Source organism: Ascaphus truei, chromosome 12, assembly GCF_040206685.1.
Source record: "Ascaphus truei isolate aAscTru1 chromosome 12, aAscTru1.hap1, whole genome shotgun sequence".
NCBI lineage: Eukaryota > Metazoa > Chordata > Amphibia > Anura > Ascaphidae > Ascaphus > Ascaphus truei.
Genome location: NC_134494.1, coordinates 33,354,300 through 33,373,159, shown reverse-complemented (window position 1 = coordinate 33,373,159; position 18,860 = coordinate 33,354,300). Strand labels below are relative to the sequence as shown.

At 41.6% G+C, this 18,860-nt stretch overlaps 1 protein-coding gene and 1 long non-coding RNA gene across 2 annotated transcripts; both read left to right on the top strand.

Annotated features, from left to right (window-relative positions):
- The first annotated feature begins 1,126 nt into the window (after window positions 1–1,126).
- LOC142464110 (uncharacterized) lies at window positions 1,127–2,961 on the top strand. The gene is made up of 4 exons (XR_012787599.1): window positions 1,127–1,236; window positions 1,901–1,925; window positions 2,346–2,408; window positions 2,914–2,961. It is a non-coding gene; the product is annotated as an uncharacterized LOC142464110 (long non-coding RNA).
- A 5-nt stretch (window positions 2,962–2,966) lies between these two features.
- LOC142463867 (embryonic protein UVS.2-like) lies at window positions 2,967–18,444 on the top strand (the record flags this gene model as incomplete). Its single annotated transcript, XM_075566682.1, has 13 exons — window positions 2,967–3,027; window positions 7,129–7,263; window positions 7,579–7,696; window positions 8,409–8,587; window positions 9,163–9,244; window positions 9,539–9,666; window positions 10,261–10,376; window positions 11,296–11,521; window positions 11,633–11,751; window positions 12,288–12,519; window positions 17,173–17,235; window positions 17,592–17,632; window positions 18,223–18,444. Coding segments are annotated over 13 exons (1,722 nt in total), but the record flags the coding sequence as incomplete, so codon positions are not given.
- Window positions 18,445–18,860: the final 416 nt, after the last annotated feature.

Genomic DNA, 18,860 nt, shown 5'->3' with positions numbered 1-18,860 from the left:
GTGTGTGCATCCATAATAGTCGCCAATTCTGCATTGGAGTAAACCCAAGTGGTGCCCATGAGACTGGAGTGCAATGCATCAAACGTAGTTACCAGTTTTCTTACATGTAACTGTAAATCATGCGATGAATATCAGGAACCCGCAACTAAAGCCGGGTGTGATGTATGTAACCTTGTGGGTATATAACGTTGTGGTTGTTGTTGCTGTGCGGGGATTCAGAGGAAAAGGTCGGAAATATATTTTTAAATGATGAAAAACATTTAAAAAAATGTCAAATGACTAAGGGTACTTCAGTATTAAGTGATACCTTTTTTATTTAGACTAACAATTGATATTATTCGACATATTATACGACAAACTTGCGAGAGTTCTCCTGTCTTTCTCAGGTTGAGCAATGACAAAGAGAAATGCAGAAGCCCAGTAAGAGTTACATACCTTACACGCCCATCATTAGAAATAGTCCAACAAGCTCCTTAATGCAGAGTATACTGACAGCAATAAGATGACCCATACTGGAGCTGAGCACACATATTTCAGAAAAGATGTTACATGCATGAGTGCTTTTACATTGTTGTGACTGCAGAACATGTTGCTCAGTGGCATTATACCTTCAAATGCAGAATACGGATTCATGACAATATTTGAAAGCCCCGTTCTCTGTTACAGATAAACATGAATCCCTTGAGCTGTGTCTGGTTGCTGCGGTACGCTGCGGAGAAAAGGAACGTGAAACCGATCCCCCGATCCAAGATGAGTGAAATGGTTCACATGTTACATATGTTCCTCTTCTCCTCTGCGTATTCCTTGTACAATGGGAACTGCTGAGGTGCTGGTCACTGCAGATGCCCCGTTTCATGGACAAGTCTTGTGGACATTCCAGTCATTGCAGCGTTACACATTGTAAGTGGGGGTTTCTACTGAAATCCCGTTATCTGTGACACACACACCTGTGTCCTTCCCATTATCTTGGTTCCGCACATTACATTTTGTAGGTTGGCCTGCTGGGTACCCACAACCTAATGATTAACCGTGCCCCCTGGCCATTTCTCACGTAACAAATCTGGTACCTGGTTGGATGAAGCTTATTCACTTCTTGCTATTTAAGGACTGTTTGGGTAGACTGTAAAGCAGAGAAATTAGGACTGAGCTGAAGCTGCAAAACTGACCATGGACTTCAAAACTACAGCTGTTGTCTTGCTGAGTATACTACAAGTAACAGGGGCAATTCCTCTTGTGGTAAGTAAACGTAATCTCTATTCTCTTATAACCTGTGTTTAGTTTTGTTGTTGATTTAATCCAGGGGCAGTGTAACTTAATTGGGGTCCTTTCAGTAATAATAATAATAATAATATTTTATTACCTTATACAGTGCGGTACATAGCATTTTGCAGGTGCAGTGAAACCCTGTCCCAAAGAGCTTACAATCTAATTTTGTGTGTCTGAGGCACATGGAGGGAGAGAGAGTAACTTGCCCACAGACACAAGGAGAGATGACCTTGGGATATGAACGGGGTTCATCTGCTTCAAATGCAGTGTTCTCCTTACTACTAAGATACTCCTCCAGCCCCAATCTTACTCCTAAACCCTCAGCGCTGAAAGGCCATGAAACGCATTGCAGCTCCTTTCTACACTAAAGAGTTCCCTGCTTCATCCCCAGAGTGCTTGGCCCATTTCCTGGGACACCTTCTGTGGAAAGAGGAGAAAACACATTAAGCTTTGCCTTCCTTGTCAGTTTGGTAATGATGCCCGTTGCAGATAATCTCCCCAAGTCAGTTTGCAGAATACAGATAGAATCCCCCATGTTATGTGATGTAAGGATGTGGATATCCAGGGACTTTGTGTTTACACATCTTTAAATACTTTAATAACAATTAAAATCTCCAACTTTACTTTCTTTCAGCTCATTAGTGGGGAGGACTACAATGGTAAGCAAGTTTATTTTCTCTATAACTAGTGCTTATTTGAAGCAAGTACCTTTTGTCATTAATACTTAAGCTTTTAGTCAACGTGACACCTTTTAATTATTGCCATGCTAAATGTATGTTAACCATACATATCCTATAGGTGAGTTGTAAATATGTAACTCCTTCAGTGCTGGTGGGGGCAGCTAAATGGTGTCTAAAGAGCTGGAATGTGGTATACTGTGTTATACATGTTATCATTATACAGTGCAGCATTTTCATCTTGCATGGGAGGTAGAAAGAATTTCCCCTGAAAGGTAGGGATGATAAAAAAAAAAACCTTCTGTCACCTTCATTTCTGTAATAGAATATAAACTGCTGCTCAGGAAATATGTGTGTGGGATAAATGGTATGTTAACATCTTACATTCATCTTTTTCTGTAGAGAATCCAGCTGAGACAGGTCCGGTAAATAATGTCCCCAAAGCACTCGCCGATTCTGAGCACGGTAAGTAAGAGAAACCAAATAACGTTTCAATGTTTTTATGTGAAATATGGGGTTACCCCGATTAATAACGATAAGGTCAGTAACTGCAGGAGGGTGTGACATTCAGCATAATATGGTCCCACCAGTGGCTGGGTATACTTCACATTCAACATTTCCTCTGCGAGTTCTTCAACAACGGTTTCTGTCTAGTAATGTTTAACATAAAATTTGGTAATGTCATTTTATAAAGATATATATCATCCTTCTTCATTATCATAATCTTCAGCCCTTGTTGATCCACTGCTGGAGGATGGTTTCCTCACCATTCCAAATGCGGCAAGACTCTCTTCCCCATGTTGCTCCAACATGGTAGATATATATTATTCAAAGGAGTAATAACCAAAATATTAGTATAAGTATAAAGACGACATTCTGCACATTATTATGAACCCTTTTTTTCTTGTGTTTCTCCCTCTGAAGATTGTCTCTGTACAGATCGCAGCGGTAACTGTTTCTGTTCTTGCAGATTTAATAGAAATGAAGAAGACTTTGGCATCTCTTGAAGCTCTGGTAAAGAGGGAGCAGGAGATCAAGGAAGCAGAAGAGGACATCTTCTCAAAAATTTCACATGCCAATAAAGGTATCCTGACTCAGTCTTTATTACTATATAGAATAGTTTAGTATATAATCTGATGGTGATAGAAAAAGTTCAGATTATTCCTGACAGCTTTGGTGACAGCTTTGAAGTCTCCTGGCTGCAAAAGTGGAGCAAATATGGGAACCATATCTACAATAACAAAGACTCCCATTGCAATTAATCTTTTGTGCTCATTTTGCCCCTGCGGAGGGATTCTGGTTTTGTCACATTTTTTCCTGAAAATGAACATGTCACTGTACAGTACATGCAGCTTATATTATATGTATGTATGTATATATATATATATATATATATATATATATATATATATATATATATATATATATATATATATATATATGTATATATATATATATATATATATATATATATATATATATATATATACGACTATTAAGGTTATGGTGGGTAAAAAAAGTGACTAAAACCCTCCACAGTAAAGCATAAAGCAACTGTAAATATTCCTGTATATTCATTTGCATGTCTTAGACAGGTCTGCAACCCTGTCTTTCACCATTATCACCCAGCAAACAGCACTTCCACTGCAGCAAGGGATTCTGGGAAATGACATGCAAATGAGCACACAGTGCCACTTTTTATCTCATGCTCACATTACATGAGCAACCCTTAGTCAATGCATGCTGCTTTAAACACAGCTTTTAAGCAAGGACTTGGGAGATGCAAAGTCAGATAACCCACTCACAGACATGTTTCAACCTTGATGGGTATCATCAGTGTGAGGTTGGCTTGCTGACATTTGCTCAAATGAGATAAGAGTAGGTAATCACCACGACTAGGTGAAATGCAGGCAAAAAACCGGGCGCTTACCTTAGGGTATTAGTACAGGGTAGAGAATAAAGTAAAATACTTATCCCAAAACCAATGGATGTAGTCTTTCACAATGCAATCCGTGGCTTGCGATGAATTCCTCTGCTCGACCCCAGAGAGGGGTATCCAAACCCTCAAGGTATAGGAGAACGAAAAGGAAAAAAGGGGGAGCAAAGGATTAGATGGACCTATATTAACATTACTAAGATGACTTCATAGCATATCTAGCTTTTTAATAAAGGTGGGGTGACGAAATGACAGTATATTGTAATCCAATACTCACACGGCCCTGTGTGAGCACATATGTGTAAGGGTATCTTGTTCCTGGTATCCACTTCTTAGCCCAAATGTTGTTCAGATGGAAGGGGGGGGTTTAGAAAAAATAATCATACACTACTTACACGGCCATGTGTAAGCTCAATCCTGGGAGAGAATAATGTGGGGTTGTCTGATGGACCCGTCCGTGGTACTTCCCGTGGCAACGTATAATCAGCTGCTTGCGGGCAAAGTAATTGCTGGCGGTTCCCCTTCCCTCACACGTTCCAATCCTCCCCCCTCCCCGATTCAGGAAACGGAGATGCGTGGGGTAAAATGATAGCAGGGCGTCAGTTACAGTCTTCAATTAAATGAGCGTTTTATTAAACATTTAAACAGAACAAAAGACTCACGGAATAATGTTTAGAGCACCCCGTGGCACTCCGATCAGCGTGGCTGCAGGTCGCCTTCCAGCTGCGCTGTCTTCCGTATCCGGATTCAGAAGTGATGGAAACTTCTGACGCGGCTGTGACTGCAGTCTGCTTCCAATTAGAGCTCTAATTCACCACATCATTTTGGACGTTGGAGGCATCCGTAGCAAGTGGAAGCAGACTGCAGTCACAGCCGCGTCAGAAGTTTCCATCACTTCTGAATCCGGATACGGAAGACAGCGCAGCTGGAAGGCGACCTGCAGCCACGCTGATCGGAGTGCCACGGGGTGCTCTAAACATTATTCTGTGAGTCTTTTGTTCTGTTTAAATGTTTAATAAAACGCTCATTTAATTGAAGACTGTAACTGACGCCCTGCTATCATTTTACCCCACGCATCCCCGTTTCCTGAATCGGGGAGGGGGGAGGATTGGAACGTGTGAGGGAAGGGGAACCGCCAGCAATTACTTTGCCCGCAAGCAGCTGATTATACGTTGCCACGGGAAGTACCACGGACGGGTCCATCAGACAACCCCACATTATTCCCTCCCAGGATTGAGCTTACACATGGCCGTGTAAGTAGTGTATGATTATTTTTTCTAAACCCCCCCCTTCCATCTGAACAACATTTGGGCTAAGAAGTGGATACCAGGAACAAGATACCCTTACACATATGTGCTCACACAGGGCCGTGTGAGTATTGGATTACAATATACTGTCATTTCGTCACCCCACCTTTATTAAACAGCTAGATATGCTATGAAGTCATCTTAGTAATGTTAATATAGGTCCATCTAATCCTTTGCTCCCCCTTTTTTCCTTTTCAATCACCACGACTATTAAGGTTAAACCTTAATCCTAGAATCCCAGAATCCCTTGCTGCAGTGGAAGTGCTGTTTGCTGGGTGATAATGGTGAAAACAGGGTTGCAGACCTGTCTAAGACATGCAAATGAATATACAGGAATATTTACAGTTGCTATATATATATATATATATAAATAGAGAGAGAGAGAGAGAGAGAGAGAGAGAGAGAGAGAGAGAGAGAGAGAGAGAGAGAGAGAGAGAGAGAGAGAGAGAGAGAGAGAGAGAGAACAGAGAGCGCACGTCCCATAGGTTATACAAGTTTTTAAAAAAGGGAAAGGGAGGATGGAAGGGGGGGGGGAGAGACACACATACAACAGGAAAGTGTTAAAATAGCTCTCTCTTACTTTTCTCTTCCTAAATCTAATCTAGATGGGGTTCATCCTGAGAAAGTGGATTATTACTTTTCTGCTAAGATTTTTTCATTCACCTATAATACTTATAATTATGTTTGAATAAGTGTGATTTATATTCTTATGTTTGACATTGTAATATTAATTTGATTTTTAATAATATGAAATTGATTAATTATATTTTAACAAGCTATATTGTTGGCGCTAATTTGATAGATCGATAGATAGATACTTTCACCCCTTCTTCGGAATGGATACAATTCTACCCAAAGTTGATACATCCCACACACCTCTGGGGTTAATACAGGGTTTTGATGCTGCATCATTAGCAGGAAGGGTTCATGAAAGAGACACAGTTTCCACACAGATGTGGCTTTGAATATCTTCTAAACTCAGGTGGGTGACAGTGGTCTCAGCGTGATGTTCCTCAATAGGATGACACCTTTAGTGCAACATTGTTTGTTCAATAAAGATATATATTATAACAAATGATATTACACTCACATTTGTATAGTGTAGCAAGGACACATAAAAACTAGAGATGAGAGGCTTGTTTGGCTGCTCCGTTGCTCATTCTGCCTGGCTGCCGGTGTGCATCGCGTCACTTCCGGTAGCGGGTCGTGTCACTTCCGGATACGATCGATCCCAATTTTGGGGTGGCAACCGGGCAACAATCAATACCAGGAGGATGCCAATGGTGCCTACTCTCTTCCGACTCTACGCATTTCGCTTGGCACAGCTTCGTCAGGAGTCATATCTGCAGTGTCTTACTGATACATTTACTGTATATACACCTTACTTGGCGGAACATCACGCTGAGACCACTGTCACCCTCCTACCTGAGTTTAGAAGATATTTGAAGCCACATCTGTGTGGAAACTGCTGTCTCTTTGCTGGGAAAGTGTGAGTCCCCATTTTTCTGATACCTAGAAGTCACAAACATTTTGGAATATATTACACTATGTATATTATTTTTCTATTCCACATATGGTGATACCTGCGCTCCACAAAGCTACATCTACAATTCAACTAGAAGAGAATTTTGGACCTTTTCTTTATAGGGTTGAGCTGTGACTTTTCACTTTATTCACTGTATATTTACACAATTGCACTTTCACTTATATAAGTTAATTAGTGCACTGTAGATAACATTTCAGTGATTATATAACTTTATATATATTTTTTGTTATTTTATCACTGTTTTCACACACTGTATAGAAGCGCCTAAAACCACTTTTTTTGCAAGGGTTCATGAAGCACTGATGTTATACAGTATGTGGAAGGTTCTTTACTGGTACAACAAACACTAAAGCACCGACCTGCAGTTTGTATATGGATCTTTTTCTGCGCCGACAGGTAGCAAAATGCAGATATATCAAGGAGATGTTGTCATGACACCTGGACGTAGTGCCACCAAGTGTGAAAAATGCCTGTGGGCCAAATCCAGCAGTGGGAAGGTCAGCGTCCCGTACACACTGTCCTCCAGTTATGGTAAGTATATAAATATATATAGGGTAATATATAAGCATAATATAACAAACCAGATTAAGGCCAATATTTACTAAGTAGAACCTTGTAGCCTTTCAAGTGAATAGGCCAGAAGGGGTCTACAATCTCTGAGTGGTATTTAATGGCATAGCACTGCTTAGCAAATGTGCCTTTCTATTTACTTATGAACCTATATTCACTTCATTGGCACCAAGGATGCTACTATCATCTAATAGCAGAGAGAGAAAATATGAACATCCATTTTGTTTCCGTAATTGGTAATTTGCTAAATATGACCAGGATCTCTCATTCCTCCAGATGACCGTGACAAAGACAGGATCAGTACAGCTCTGAAAGAACTCATGACGCTGTCGTGCATTGAGTTTGTGGACCACACAACAGAAAAGGATTATCTCAAAATTAATTCAGGAGATGGGTAAGATTATATGACTGATAATATTTCAGTTCCAAAGTGCGGGTAAACAGCATCAGGCGAGGAGAATCCTGCTTGTGCAGCCAACACAACATAGACAAACTCATTATTCAAAATGCAGGTCTCCTCTAGGACAGAGGTACAAAGAAGAGCTCTACTTACAAGTTCGTAATGCAATTCTTCATTTATTGTAACAGCCAAGAACAGAGGAGGAACAACGTTTCAGGTCCCACATGGACCTTTCGTCAGATGAACTCTACTTTGTACCTCTGTCCTAGAGGGGACCTGCATTTTGAAGAATTTGTTTGATTAGATTTCAGGCCATTTTTACTAAGAAGTTCTAATCCATAAAACACCTTCTGAGCTGGAAGACACCAGACAGCCCAAGAATAGACTGTAAGGGACCATACTCACAAAACTGTGCTGCAAGGTGCCTTATGGAGGAGCACAACTTAGTTCATATGGCCCTGTATGTTGTGAATGGTACCACTCTAGGATGTGATGATAGATGCTTTCTTCCAATGTGATGACTACAATGTAGATTTGTTGGCTGGTTATGACACATGAGACTTATTTATAAATTTACCTGGCCATTCAAGACTTCTGAAGCCTTGTGAACTGTTTTTGCTGTTTATCTCATCAATGTTCATACTGTAAAGGGCCGAAAGATGGACCTCAGATTGTATTAAAACGCTGCGTATTGCCTCCCCTCTAGCTGCTGGTCATACATTGGAAAGACAGGAGGAGGCCAGATCGTGTCATTGGCAAAAAATGGCTGTATGTCCCATGGAATCATCCAGCATGAGGTTCTCCATGCCCTGGGTTTCATCCATGAACAAACCAGGAGTGACCGGGATCAACACGTAGACATTATGTACCAATACATTAATAAAGGTGAGGTATATTTGACAATCTTGGACCCACATTACACTCTTTTTCAAATTATTATTATTTGTATGTGAAACTGACGATTTCCTTTTGTGTCTGCATGAACAGGACAGGACAATATCTCCCACAGATATATTGATACAGGGATTCATCTTTTTCTTAATGACTCATTTACCAAGATCAGACTTTTCTTTTAGTGTTCCTACAAAAATAGCATTGCTTTTATCAGCTTTATTCTGCTTGACATGGATTGATATTCTTTCCATCGTATATTAATATTATTATGAGAATTGTTACTGTTTTTTTGTAAGGCGCCTAGTGCATTAGAAATGAGGATGTAATGAGGTGACTTACACAGCCCGTAGCAAACTGTCTTATTTTTTATATTCTCATTTATACCAGCCTTTGAATTTCACCCATTATGTTATAGACTCATCCCGGAGAAAGTATCTCTAAGTTCTAGTAGCATGTCGGTCCTGGAGAAAGATTTGTTATAGGTTATGATACATTTTTAGACCAATAGATGGCTCATCGTCTGATTTAAAGAAACATTCTTATCTATGTCCTATCTCATCTTACAGGTGACGTTGGTAACTTTGACAAAGCAGACTCAAACAACCTTGGCCTCCAGTATGACTATTCCTCAGTGATGCACTACGGCAGGTACAATCATAATCAACCTGAAGTGTCCCTGTGCCACTTCTTCCAATGTAACCCAAAGCACAATCCTATGTCACCTTAATGAAAGAAAAGAGGAAAAAGGCGACAATACACATTACTACATATTACCACTCTCACGGGGTAAATCCTCAACTTTAAAAGTCAATAACCACCTCAGATATATAAATTCAGCAATGTATGTATTAATTTGTGTCGTGGGGCCAAAGGGGAAATAAAAAGAAATGGTAAGAATACAATGTAGAGTCATCTTGTGGAATCACTGTTATATTCCAACAGATATTATGCTTCCAACACCTCCAAACAAGCAACTATTATACCCAAACCAGACGCATCTGTAAGCATTGGACAGAGATACGGAGTCAGCAACCTGGATGTCTCTAAACTTAACAAACTCTACAACTGCAGTAAGTGACTAAAGGAGATGAGTCTTAAGTGACTCAAACGAGCGGTGCAGAATATGGCTGTGGGTTTTTTGCAAACAGAAATCACATGCAGTTATTATTTCCCATTATTATTAGATTGCTAATTTATATGGCCAACAACATAACCGAATACATAGGACTTCACCGTGGCATTATTGTGCAGACATCGTAAGGCACCTAAAGATAGTGATACAAGATAGGGATAGGAGCAGGAGATACAGTATAACCATTGTGAGCAGGAAGGACTGCTTTAATTGCCTTACAAAACACAGTTGGATCAGACATTATAATAAGCTGCTCTGCACATGACATCATTACATGTAGTGTTGTTTGGCACTGTGTCTCAGTCTATGGGTTCTACAGAAATTCACCAAACCTCTATTACCATGCATCATAGAATCCAGTTGTATGTGATGTTGTGTAAAGTGTTAGTGTAAAGGCGTTTACCCTTTTTTATTATATGTTACTTTACATACTGTAGTTGTTTTTCTTTTTAGATAATTGTAACATACAGTACAAGGCACACAGAATCTGTTACTGATGGCGTCCCATTCAAGTCCTATTTTCTCCCTTCAGATCTCTGCCGTTCTGTGCACTCTGGAACCAGTGGGATTCTGACTTCTGGCAATTATCCTTCCGCATATCCAAATGAAAGCAGCTGTGTCTGGCTGGTCCGAATCCAGTCTGACCAGGTAATTCTATTCCGACCTTCATAATAATACTCAGTATACTGTATGTAAGATCATGTGAAGCCTGACCGTAGGGAGGGGCAATATCACAAAGAACCAAAAGGAATTAATTGTAGTGATATGTTTAATAGATAAAATGTAGGTAGTTTGTTATTTTTATGAAAAAAAGTCTAAATACTGCATATTTCTATTTTTGTTTTTCTTTAAATATTTCCATAGTAAACAAATACTTTTTGAGAGTTTTTATACCTCATTATTTCCATGAAAGGATTTGTGTACCCCTGTCTGTATACTGGGATATTTTCTATCTCTGCTTTTGTATTGTCCTTGTAAAGTATGATGTCATCCTATTGCCTAATGACTAAAAGTGGAGATCAATAACTGTCCGGTTAAAAACATTCAATGGGCGTTTTGGGATCTTTCTAAGTAAGCTAATGACACTGATTGTTACACTTTTTATTTTGCCTGCTCTACAGCACTTCCCATTTAAGAGTCCAATTCATACTTGAGTTTTGAAGCTCCTATCCTTTTATAACTAAATCAATCCCTCCTATACAGTACAATATGTGTGTGGCTCTGAATTACAGCTACTGTACCTATGGGACCCTCAGCATTGAGACCATTGTACACAAGTCAGGGTTACTGACCAGGAATTCAGCAAAATGGACATAAATGGAAATTTCTTTTATTCACCCCAACAACTATGTTTTCATATAGACTCTAAGCTCTTCGGGGCAGGGACTCTCTTTCAAATTGTTACTTTCATGTGTGAAGCGCTTATTCCCACTATGTGTTATATTTCATCACGTGCATTACTGCTGTGAAGCGCTATATAAATAAAGTTAGAATTACGTACATATATATGGGGGTGCAATTTAAATTATGCTGTATGGTAATTTCAACATGTGCTCTTTTCCTGCAGGTTTTCTTACAGTTTCATGCATTTGATGTTCAGTCCTCCAAAAACTGTGCCTCTGACTACATTAAGGTTTATGATGGAGCCAGCAGGACATCCCCTGTGCTACTGGATAAAGCTTGTGGGACTGGACAGCTCCCCCCACTGGTAGCATCGGGGAATGCGATGCTGGTGGAGTTTGTCAGTGATAGAGCAGGGACTGGGACTGGATTCAAAGCTTCCTATAGCACAGGTAGGTCTTTGGAGTCTCTACATAGGCAGATTATGTTCCTTTCCTTCTAACATGCTATTTATTTCTTGCATTGTGCCTTTCCTTACATGACCATTGAGTTTCTCTTTGTAGTGACATGTGGTGGCACATTCTCCAGTGACAACGGGGTTGTTACATCACCCGGATATCCAGAAAAATACCCCAACTCCGTGGATTGTATCTTCCCCATTTTGGCCCCGGTGGGTTACAAGGTAAATTTGGCCCTTTGTCCTAAATGTACCTACAATGGATATGCATTCATATATTCTCAATAATGGAGCTACTTGCTGGGAATGAGGAAACCATCAAGACTCCCTTCAGTTGGTAGTCTCTGTGAGTCATAAATCCTTGGTGAGAGAGACCAATGGCTTAAATGGGCATTCTGTGAACTTTAGGTTTCAGTATTCCCAGTCTGGCAAACAATAGGAAATCACAGACCAGACTCCATTGGATAGTTTTGCTACAGAGAAGCAGAGCATTTAAATGTAAATGGTAGCAGAGCCGATCTCTGACCTCCAGGGAACACATGACCAAGGCAGATATACAGTATAGTAAGAAAGGTATCTAAAAAACAACAGTAATAGATAGATGAACAAGTAGGTGGCACTGTTGCTTTGCCAACTTCCCAAAATCAGTCCATGTTCTGCATTTCAATTATTAGAATGACAAGATGTCATAGCTCTTTATTCCCAACACACAGAGCCAGGCATCTGCATCACTGATAACATCTATGCTCTTTCTCTTCCAGATCAAAATGACCTTCACTAACTTCAGGCTGGAGCTTGTATCCAGCTGCTCTGTGAGCTCTGACCACCTAGCGGTTTATGATGGGAGCAGTATCACTGCACCAAAGTTAGGGACATTCTGCAGCCAGACACAGATCCCACCACCTGTGACCTCCACAGGGAACTCAATGCTGCTCCAGTTCCACAGTGATGTCTGGATGAACTCTGAAGGTTTCCGTGCCAAATACTCTTTTGGTGAGTCCTAACTCAAATGTCTTGATACTAAATCACCATTTCATGGCAATACATTCCTCCCATTATTCTGCAACTGACTGTGTTCTATACAAAGCCACAGAATTACCTACCATTCCAACCTTCTAATATAAACAGGTATCTTTGTATGTGCTACAGTAGATATCTCTATACATCTCCACTGTATGGTTTAATGACATTTACCACTGTATATAATTCCAGTGAGTTCATACATTAGGCTTACTAAATGTTTTAATTAGAGGAATTTCTTCATCAGTTCAATTGTTTATTTGTACATGAGGGACAGATTAAAATATTGAAATACCTATCTGTGAAATGGATATTACATTGCATGTCAATGAAACATTAACTCTCTCTTTTTCTTTCAGTTAAAGGTTGAAGGACTGAAATACATCAACATTTTGAAACATTCCAAAACTATTCTTCCTGATCCTTTGTTCATTAATTTAATCCTAGTAAATTGCGTTCTAGAACTTGCTTGCTGTTTGCTGCCATTGCTTGTACTACGCTCCAGCTATGAAATCACATTCCTTTAATTTTGGGTTCACCTGTTCAGGTGTTTAATAAACTGTTGATTCCCATTCTGTCTGAGTTGTAATATTTTTGGTGCTCTGTTATTTCAGTCCTATAAACCAAAATGTCCTGGAACAGGGTTGTTTATGTTTGTGTATTTCTCCTGCTCTCATGCTGCTAGCCCTCCCCAGCTGGGTTGCATGTTTTTTCCCTGCTCTGAAGCAGCCAGAGCTGTGTAAATTGCAACATTATATTTACAAATATTACCCTTCCCACAAGCCATTAGCCTGTTGTCAAGACAGCCTCCCAATGCTCATATTTGAGATTGGTTTAGTCTTCTCCCCCTGCCTTTATCTGCATATTGTTATGCACCTTAGCCTGTTCTTGTCTGACAGGAAAGTGTTCTCCCTCTTTTCTACAAGCAGCCAAAATGAGTAGACACTTCTTCCACTGCTCCCTCAGAAAAGGAAATCCTTTTTACCTTCCCCTCAGAGAAGCACTTCCACATGGCAGGACACCTTCCTCTCATAAGGTATTCACTTCACAACGGACATCTGCTATTACAATCCACATACAATTACTTTTATACTTCTGTTAACTCCCTCAATAAAGTTGAAGAAAATAGAAGGACATTGTGTGCTTTAAAAAGGGGACAAGTTAAGCTTCATGGACTTACTCACATGCTACATATGAGCCTGGGTCCAGAATACAAAATACATTCCGTTTCTGACTGTTAGCCACAATGTAACATATTTATCCTCCATTGTGATCCGCATAGTGAGAGATAGATAAAGTGTAAAAACTAATCAATTTACAAAGGAAATACAACAACTCTTTTATTTGAATATGTTTCCTTTTCATTATTTGTGTAATTTGTACTTTAGTCTTATAACAACTCGAAGAAACATCAGGAAACTCTGGAGAAACGTTTAGGGGGAAAACTGGAAATGTAGCAGCTACACAAGATCAGGAAGAGAGAAAAGTTATTTGTTTGGGACACAAACAGGAAGATAAGGAGCAAAGTCAAATCCTAAAGGGTACATGGGGATAAGTGATGTGACTTTATGTTGTGGCAAACAAGGGATTTCTATAAAGGGGAAAAAGATCAGGTGTGAGGTTCTCAAATAATTAATGTAACCCCCCCCCCGCCTTCCTCTGGTGTTACCAATGGATTTAAGGGGTTAACAGGGACTCTCTGAGTTAACTCTGAGTAATGCTCCATCTGACAGTATGTTGGCCATGTAACCAGGAAGGGTCATGGTTTCACCTTGTTTCTAGAAAGTGCTGAATTGGTAACCTGCTCTAGGGTGACTCGGCAGGAAATAGGCTCCACTCCTCTTTTGCCTGGAGACAGGGAGCAGGGAGGCTATAAATAGGAAGCCCTTACAAGCAGAAGACATTTACCGCCTAAATTGGCCTTGACCACCCACCATCTCTAAAGCCAACTGCAAAGCACCCTGCAGTCCAACATTGAAAATGCCCAAGCCTATATCAGATAGGTGGATCCCACCCTGCCTGAATAAACGACTAGGATCTCCTCCAACTTCCATATGCCTCAAAACCCTTCCTCAGACTGCCTTATCAACTCATTCTCCTCCTGTCTACTGCCTTCTGGTTACATACACCCCTCAAACACACTCTTAAAAGTAATCTCACACTAACAAAAACCAAGAGAAACTACCAACAACTGACTTAAAAAGGAAACCCTGATAAATGGAGAATAAATTAGAACCGAGGGGTAGTTGCTAGCAGGGAATTAGTTTAAATGTAGAAATAGAGAGGTTACTACCCCTTAGGGTTAAATGGTGTGGAATCAATCACATCCTTTGATTACTGTTTATGGATAGTAGGTAGGAGAGGGCAGTCATCAGCTAGCAATATAAACTGTAGTTACTATAGTTACTGGCTTTACAGACGAGACCACGAGTATTCTAAAGCTTGCCTTAAACTCGCTCGGTTACATTCTGGGTATGTGCTGGGCTAGTTTAAGGCAAGTTTAAGGCATTTCTGCATTGACTAATGACCCATAGGATTGGCACAGAAGGTGTCCCCTGGCAGTCCCTTTCAGTTTGAATGGAACTGCCAGGGACCCCCACTGTTAGGATACAAAAAAGACACAGCACACAACGCTCATAGTGCATTACAAAATATTATTGACATATATAATAAAAGGGTGAGTAATGTGCGTACATCAAATACAATAATAACGAGCAGTTTCGGGATATTTTACCCAACGCCTCCGGAGACCAGAATAGGTGTCCTTGCAGGAGTGATGCTGCTGTCCTCGATATTGCAGGGTCCTATTGAAATGGGTGCACAACCTCTGCTGTTCCTTGCTCCCCTAAGCACAGGCAGGCTGGGAGATGCTGATTCCTGCAGTGCTTCAGCAGGGCAGTCTTTGGCATCAGCTGGGCTCCAGCTCTCTCCTCCGTGTGAAGCGCTTCCTGGATCGTGACGTCACCACGCTGGAACTGTTTGGATAATGAGACGCTAGCTGCTCCGGTGTGCTGCTGCTAGAAGAGTAACAAAAAATCCAAGAAGAACGAAGCGGTGCAACTCCCGAGGTGCAATATCGAGGACAGCAGCATCACTCCTGCAAGGACACCTATTCTGGTCTCCGGAGGCGTTGGGTAAAATATCCCGAAACTGCTCGTTATTATTGTATTTGATGTACGCACATTACTCACCCTTTTATTATATATGTCAATAATATTTTGTAATGCACTATGAGCGTTGTGCGCTGTGTCTTTTTTGTATCCATTTGTTAGCTCCAGGGGGTTTCTGAGCCCCCCCATTTCATCACAGCTGCAGACGCTCAATCCTAGGTTAAGTTATTTATTTATTTATTTCACATATCCTTCACTTATCACGTCACGATTTAGTTTTGCGCACTATTACCTTTTTTTGTTCACCCGCACTGTTAATCTGATGGGCTATTAATCAATGCAGAATTGCCACTGGTTTGTGTTAGAATAGTCGCAGTCTCTGCTGTATATTGTTACTTCAGAAAATTGATCTTATCCCTTTAACACTAAGTGGTATTAACCTCCCCAACCACCTGATAGATCAGACTGATCACAAGTCTTTTCTACAATACAGTAATGGCAGATGAAATATTATTTAAAGCTTTCTCTCTATCTACCTATATGTTAGATTTTGCAGCTTATACATAGATATTCAACCCTAAATAGCACCATATGTTTCAGTGGAAGTACAGAATTGTATCTTCTCATTTTATAACATTTTCTTCCGGGTGGAGAAGAAGGGCTGAGGAAAAGTTAATTGATGTAGTTGGGGAGGAGGGGGGATTGTTCTTGAACAGAGATGCTTCAGACTTTGGCAGAGTACCCGATATAGTAGGGGATTTCCTATATCATGAGGGCAAACCCCCAAAACTGTTTTCCGCCTGGGGCTATATGTCCTCCTATGGCAATGTTACTACTTTACATCCTTAGGTTTGTGGTGTTTGGATATCTATAGCTGGGGGCGGGAGGGGGGGTGGCTGGGGGAGAAAGGAGGGCACGTATGGGAGGGGGAGGAAAGAAAGCGCAGGGGCAGGTTCAACTTGGTTGTTTTATGGGGTTAATGTGGACCCAGGGAGGTGTCAGGATTACATCTTTATTTGGGAGGTAGATAAGTATCCAAGGAGCTATATACACTCAAAACTGATCTCACTGTGTTAACACGGGAGCTGTTGGAGCTCTCTCCTCAGTTCTCCATCATCTCCTGCCTCCCTCTCTCCCCTCTCCGAGTCCACAAGCATCCTGCAGCGGACGCTCCGTAGCCAAACACAACAGAAGAGCAAGGTATGTCTGATGCTACTCTTCGATCTCGATCCGAGGGAAAAGGGGACCGGGGGAGGAGACACTCATGCTTTAAGGGTACCTGCGAGTGAATGTGGTTGGCAGAGGTGGGGGGGGGGGGGGGGAGGGGGCTGCTAAGGGCGGTCCAGGACCGGATTTGCCGTTCAGCTGTAATTTCCTCTCCTCTCCCTTCCCAGAGCCCTGGGTGTCCCGGGAGAGGCCACCGGCAGCCAATTTTCCTTCCGCGAAATAGAACCTCTGCAGAGATAATCACCAACGCTCCCCTCGAGGTGATCACGATTCTTCTCTCCCGGTCTAGGGGGATGCACTCCTTCCCCCGTCTACTGCCGAGGCCTCCAGGAATCCCAGCTTGTGCATGCAGGTGAGTTTGAAGAGACATCGAGGGAGATGAGGGGGGGATGGGGATACGGAGAGTGAAACAAAAGGGAGAAGGCTATGGGGAAGAGAGAAAGAGGGGGGAGGGGGGAACCATAAAGGGGAAGGGGGGAAACTATAGGGTGGGGGGGACCCCTGGGGTGGGGAGGGATCGAGATATGGAATTGGATAGGTAGTTGTGGATAGGTAGTAGAGGGGAACTAGTAGAGGGGAAGTAGGGGAGATAGAGGGGTGGAAAGGTGGCTCTGGCAGCTTTGGGGACTGGAACACCACTCCGGACCGAGCACTCTTCTGGTCTGAAAGTTCATCTCATCCTTGTATACTAATGATTTCTTCCGTTAGGAGCATGCCGACAGCACCTGGATCTCCAGATGATCAACAAAGTGAGTAACTTTATGCATCATTTGTTACTTACTCCATGTGTCATACTACATTCACAGTTCCCTACAACCACTGACACCCATATAAGATTTACCTATCAAGGCTATTGGGAGTCTACCAAGAGTGGTAATCAAGGGACATTACATGTGATACTATTGATCTTGGCTGATGTAGACCATGGAGGTCTAGGCTCATTATGCTGTCTCTTTTGGGAAAGACAACAAGGATTTAAAGGCTACAAATTGTACGTTTAACACGTGGACATTCCCTGTGAGCATTGCTAGGGGAGCATAAAACCCCTCACTCTTCAGGTACTGCGGCAGGGTGTTCAGCCAGTTAGATCAGACTTTCCTTGGCTGCGACTTTGATTACACAGGGGTGGGTACATTTCGGGCTCCCCACTTCCATCTCCAGTGAAACCACAACCAGGAGGGCTTTATGCAACAGGGTAGAAAAGCACAAACGTAGAACCAGGTTCACCCGAGCTCATCTATAGAAAGTTCAGGGTTAAGCAACTTAACTTTTAAACTTCGTACACAGATTTGTTTTCTCTTCTATTCTCCCCCTTTCAGCGATATCCTTTTGTCTTCAGTCTCCTGTTTTCGGGTTCTTCTGGCTGGCAAAGCGCTCCGATGCCCTTGGGGGACACGAGGAACTGGGGAGCCTCTGTTCTTCATTTGTTTCCTCCCGCCCTTCTGGAATTGGCAAGCCTAGAGACTTAAGGAACAGGAGGATTTCCTGTGGATGTGAGATTGATTTGACCCACGAGTTTGAAGAGAAACCCCCATCTGTAGCGAACCTTGTGATCGTTTAGTATCTGGGTAAGGGGCTTCATTTTGCGCCGTTTTGTAATAGTGACCAAATAATAGTGACAAGTCGCTGAAGATTTGCAAGGCTTCATTTTTAAATTGGAGATTTCCTCTTTCCCTGCCTGCGAACATAATTCTTTCCTTTGTGGTATATGAGTGGAACTTAATGATTACGTCCCTGCGCCTCTTGGAGTCCTGGGGCCCAGCGCTCTATGCACTCAATCTAATTCCAGGTCTTGAGCACGGAGCTCGGGAACCAGGAGGAGGAACATGTCGCAGAGGTAAGGGCGCAAAGCTTCCGTAGAGACTGTTTCAGGGATATTACGAATCCGCAGATTCTGCCTGCGGTTTCTATTTTCATGATCTTCCAAACAGTCTTTCAAGGCATTGATCTCGTGGCCTAACCTGTTGATCTCATCTT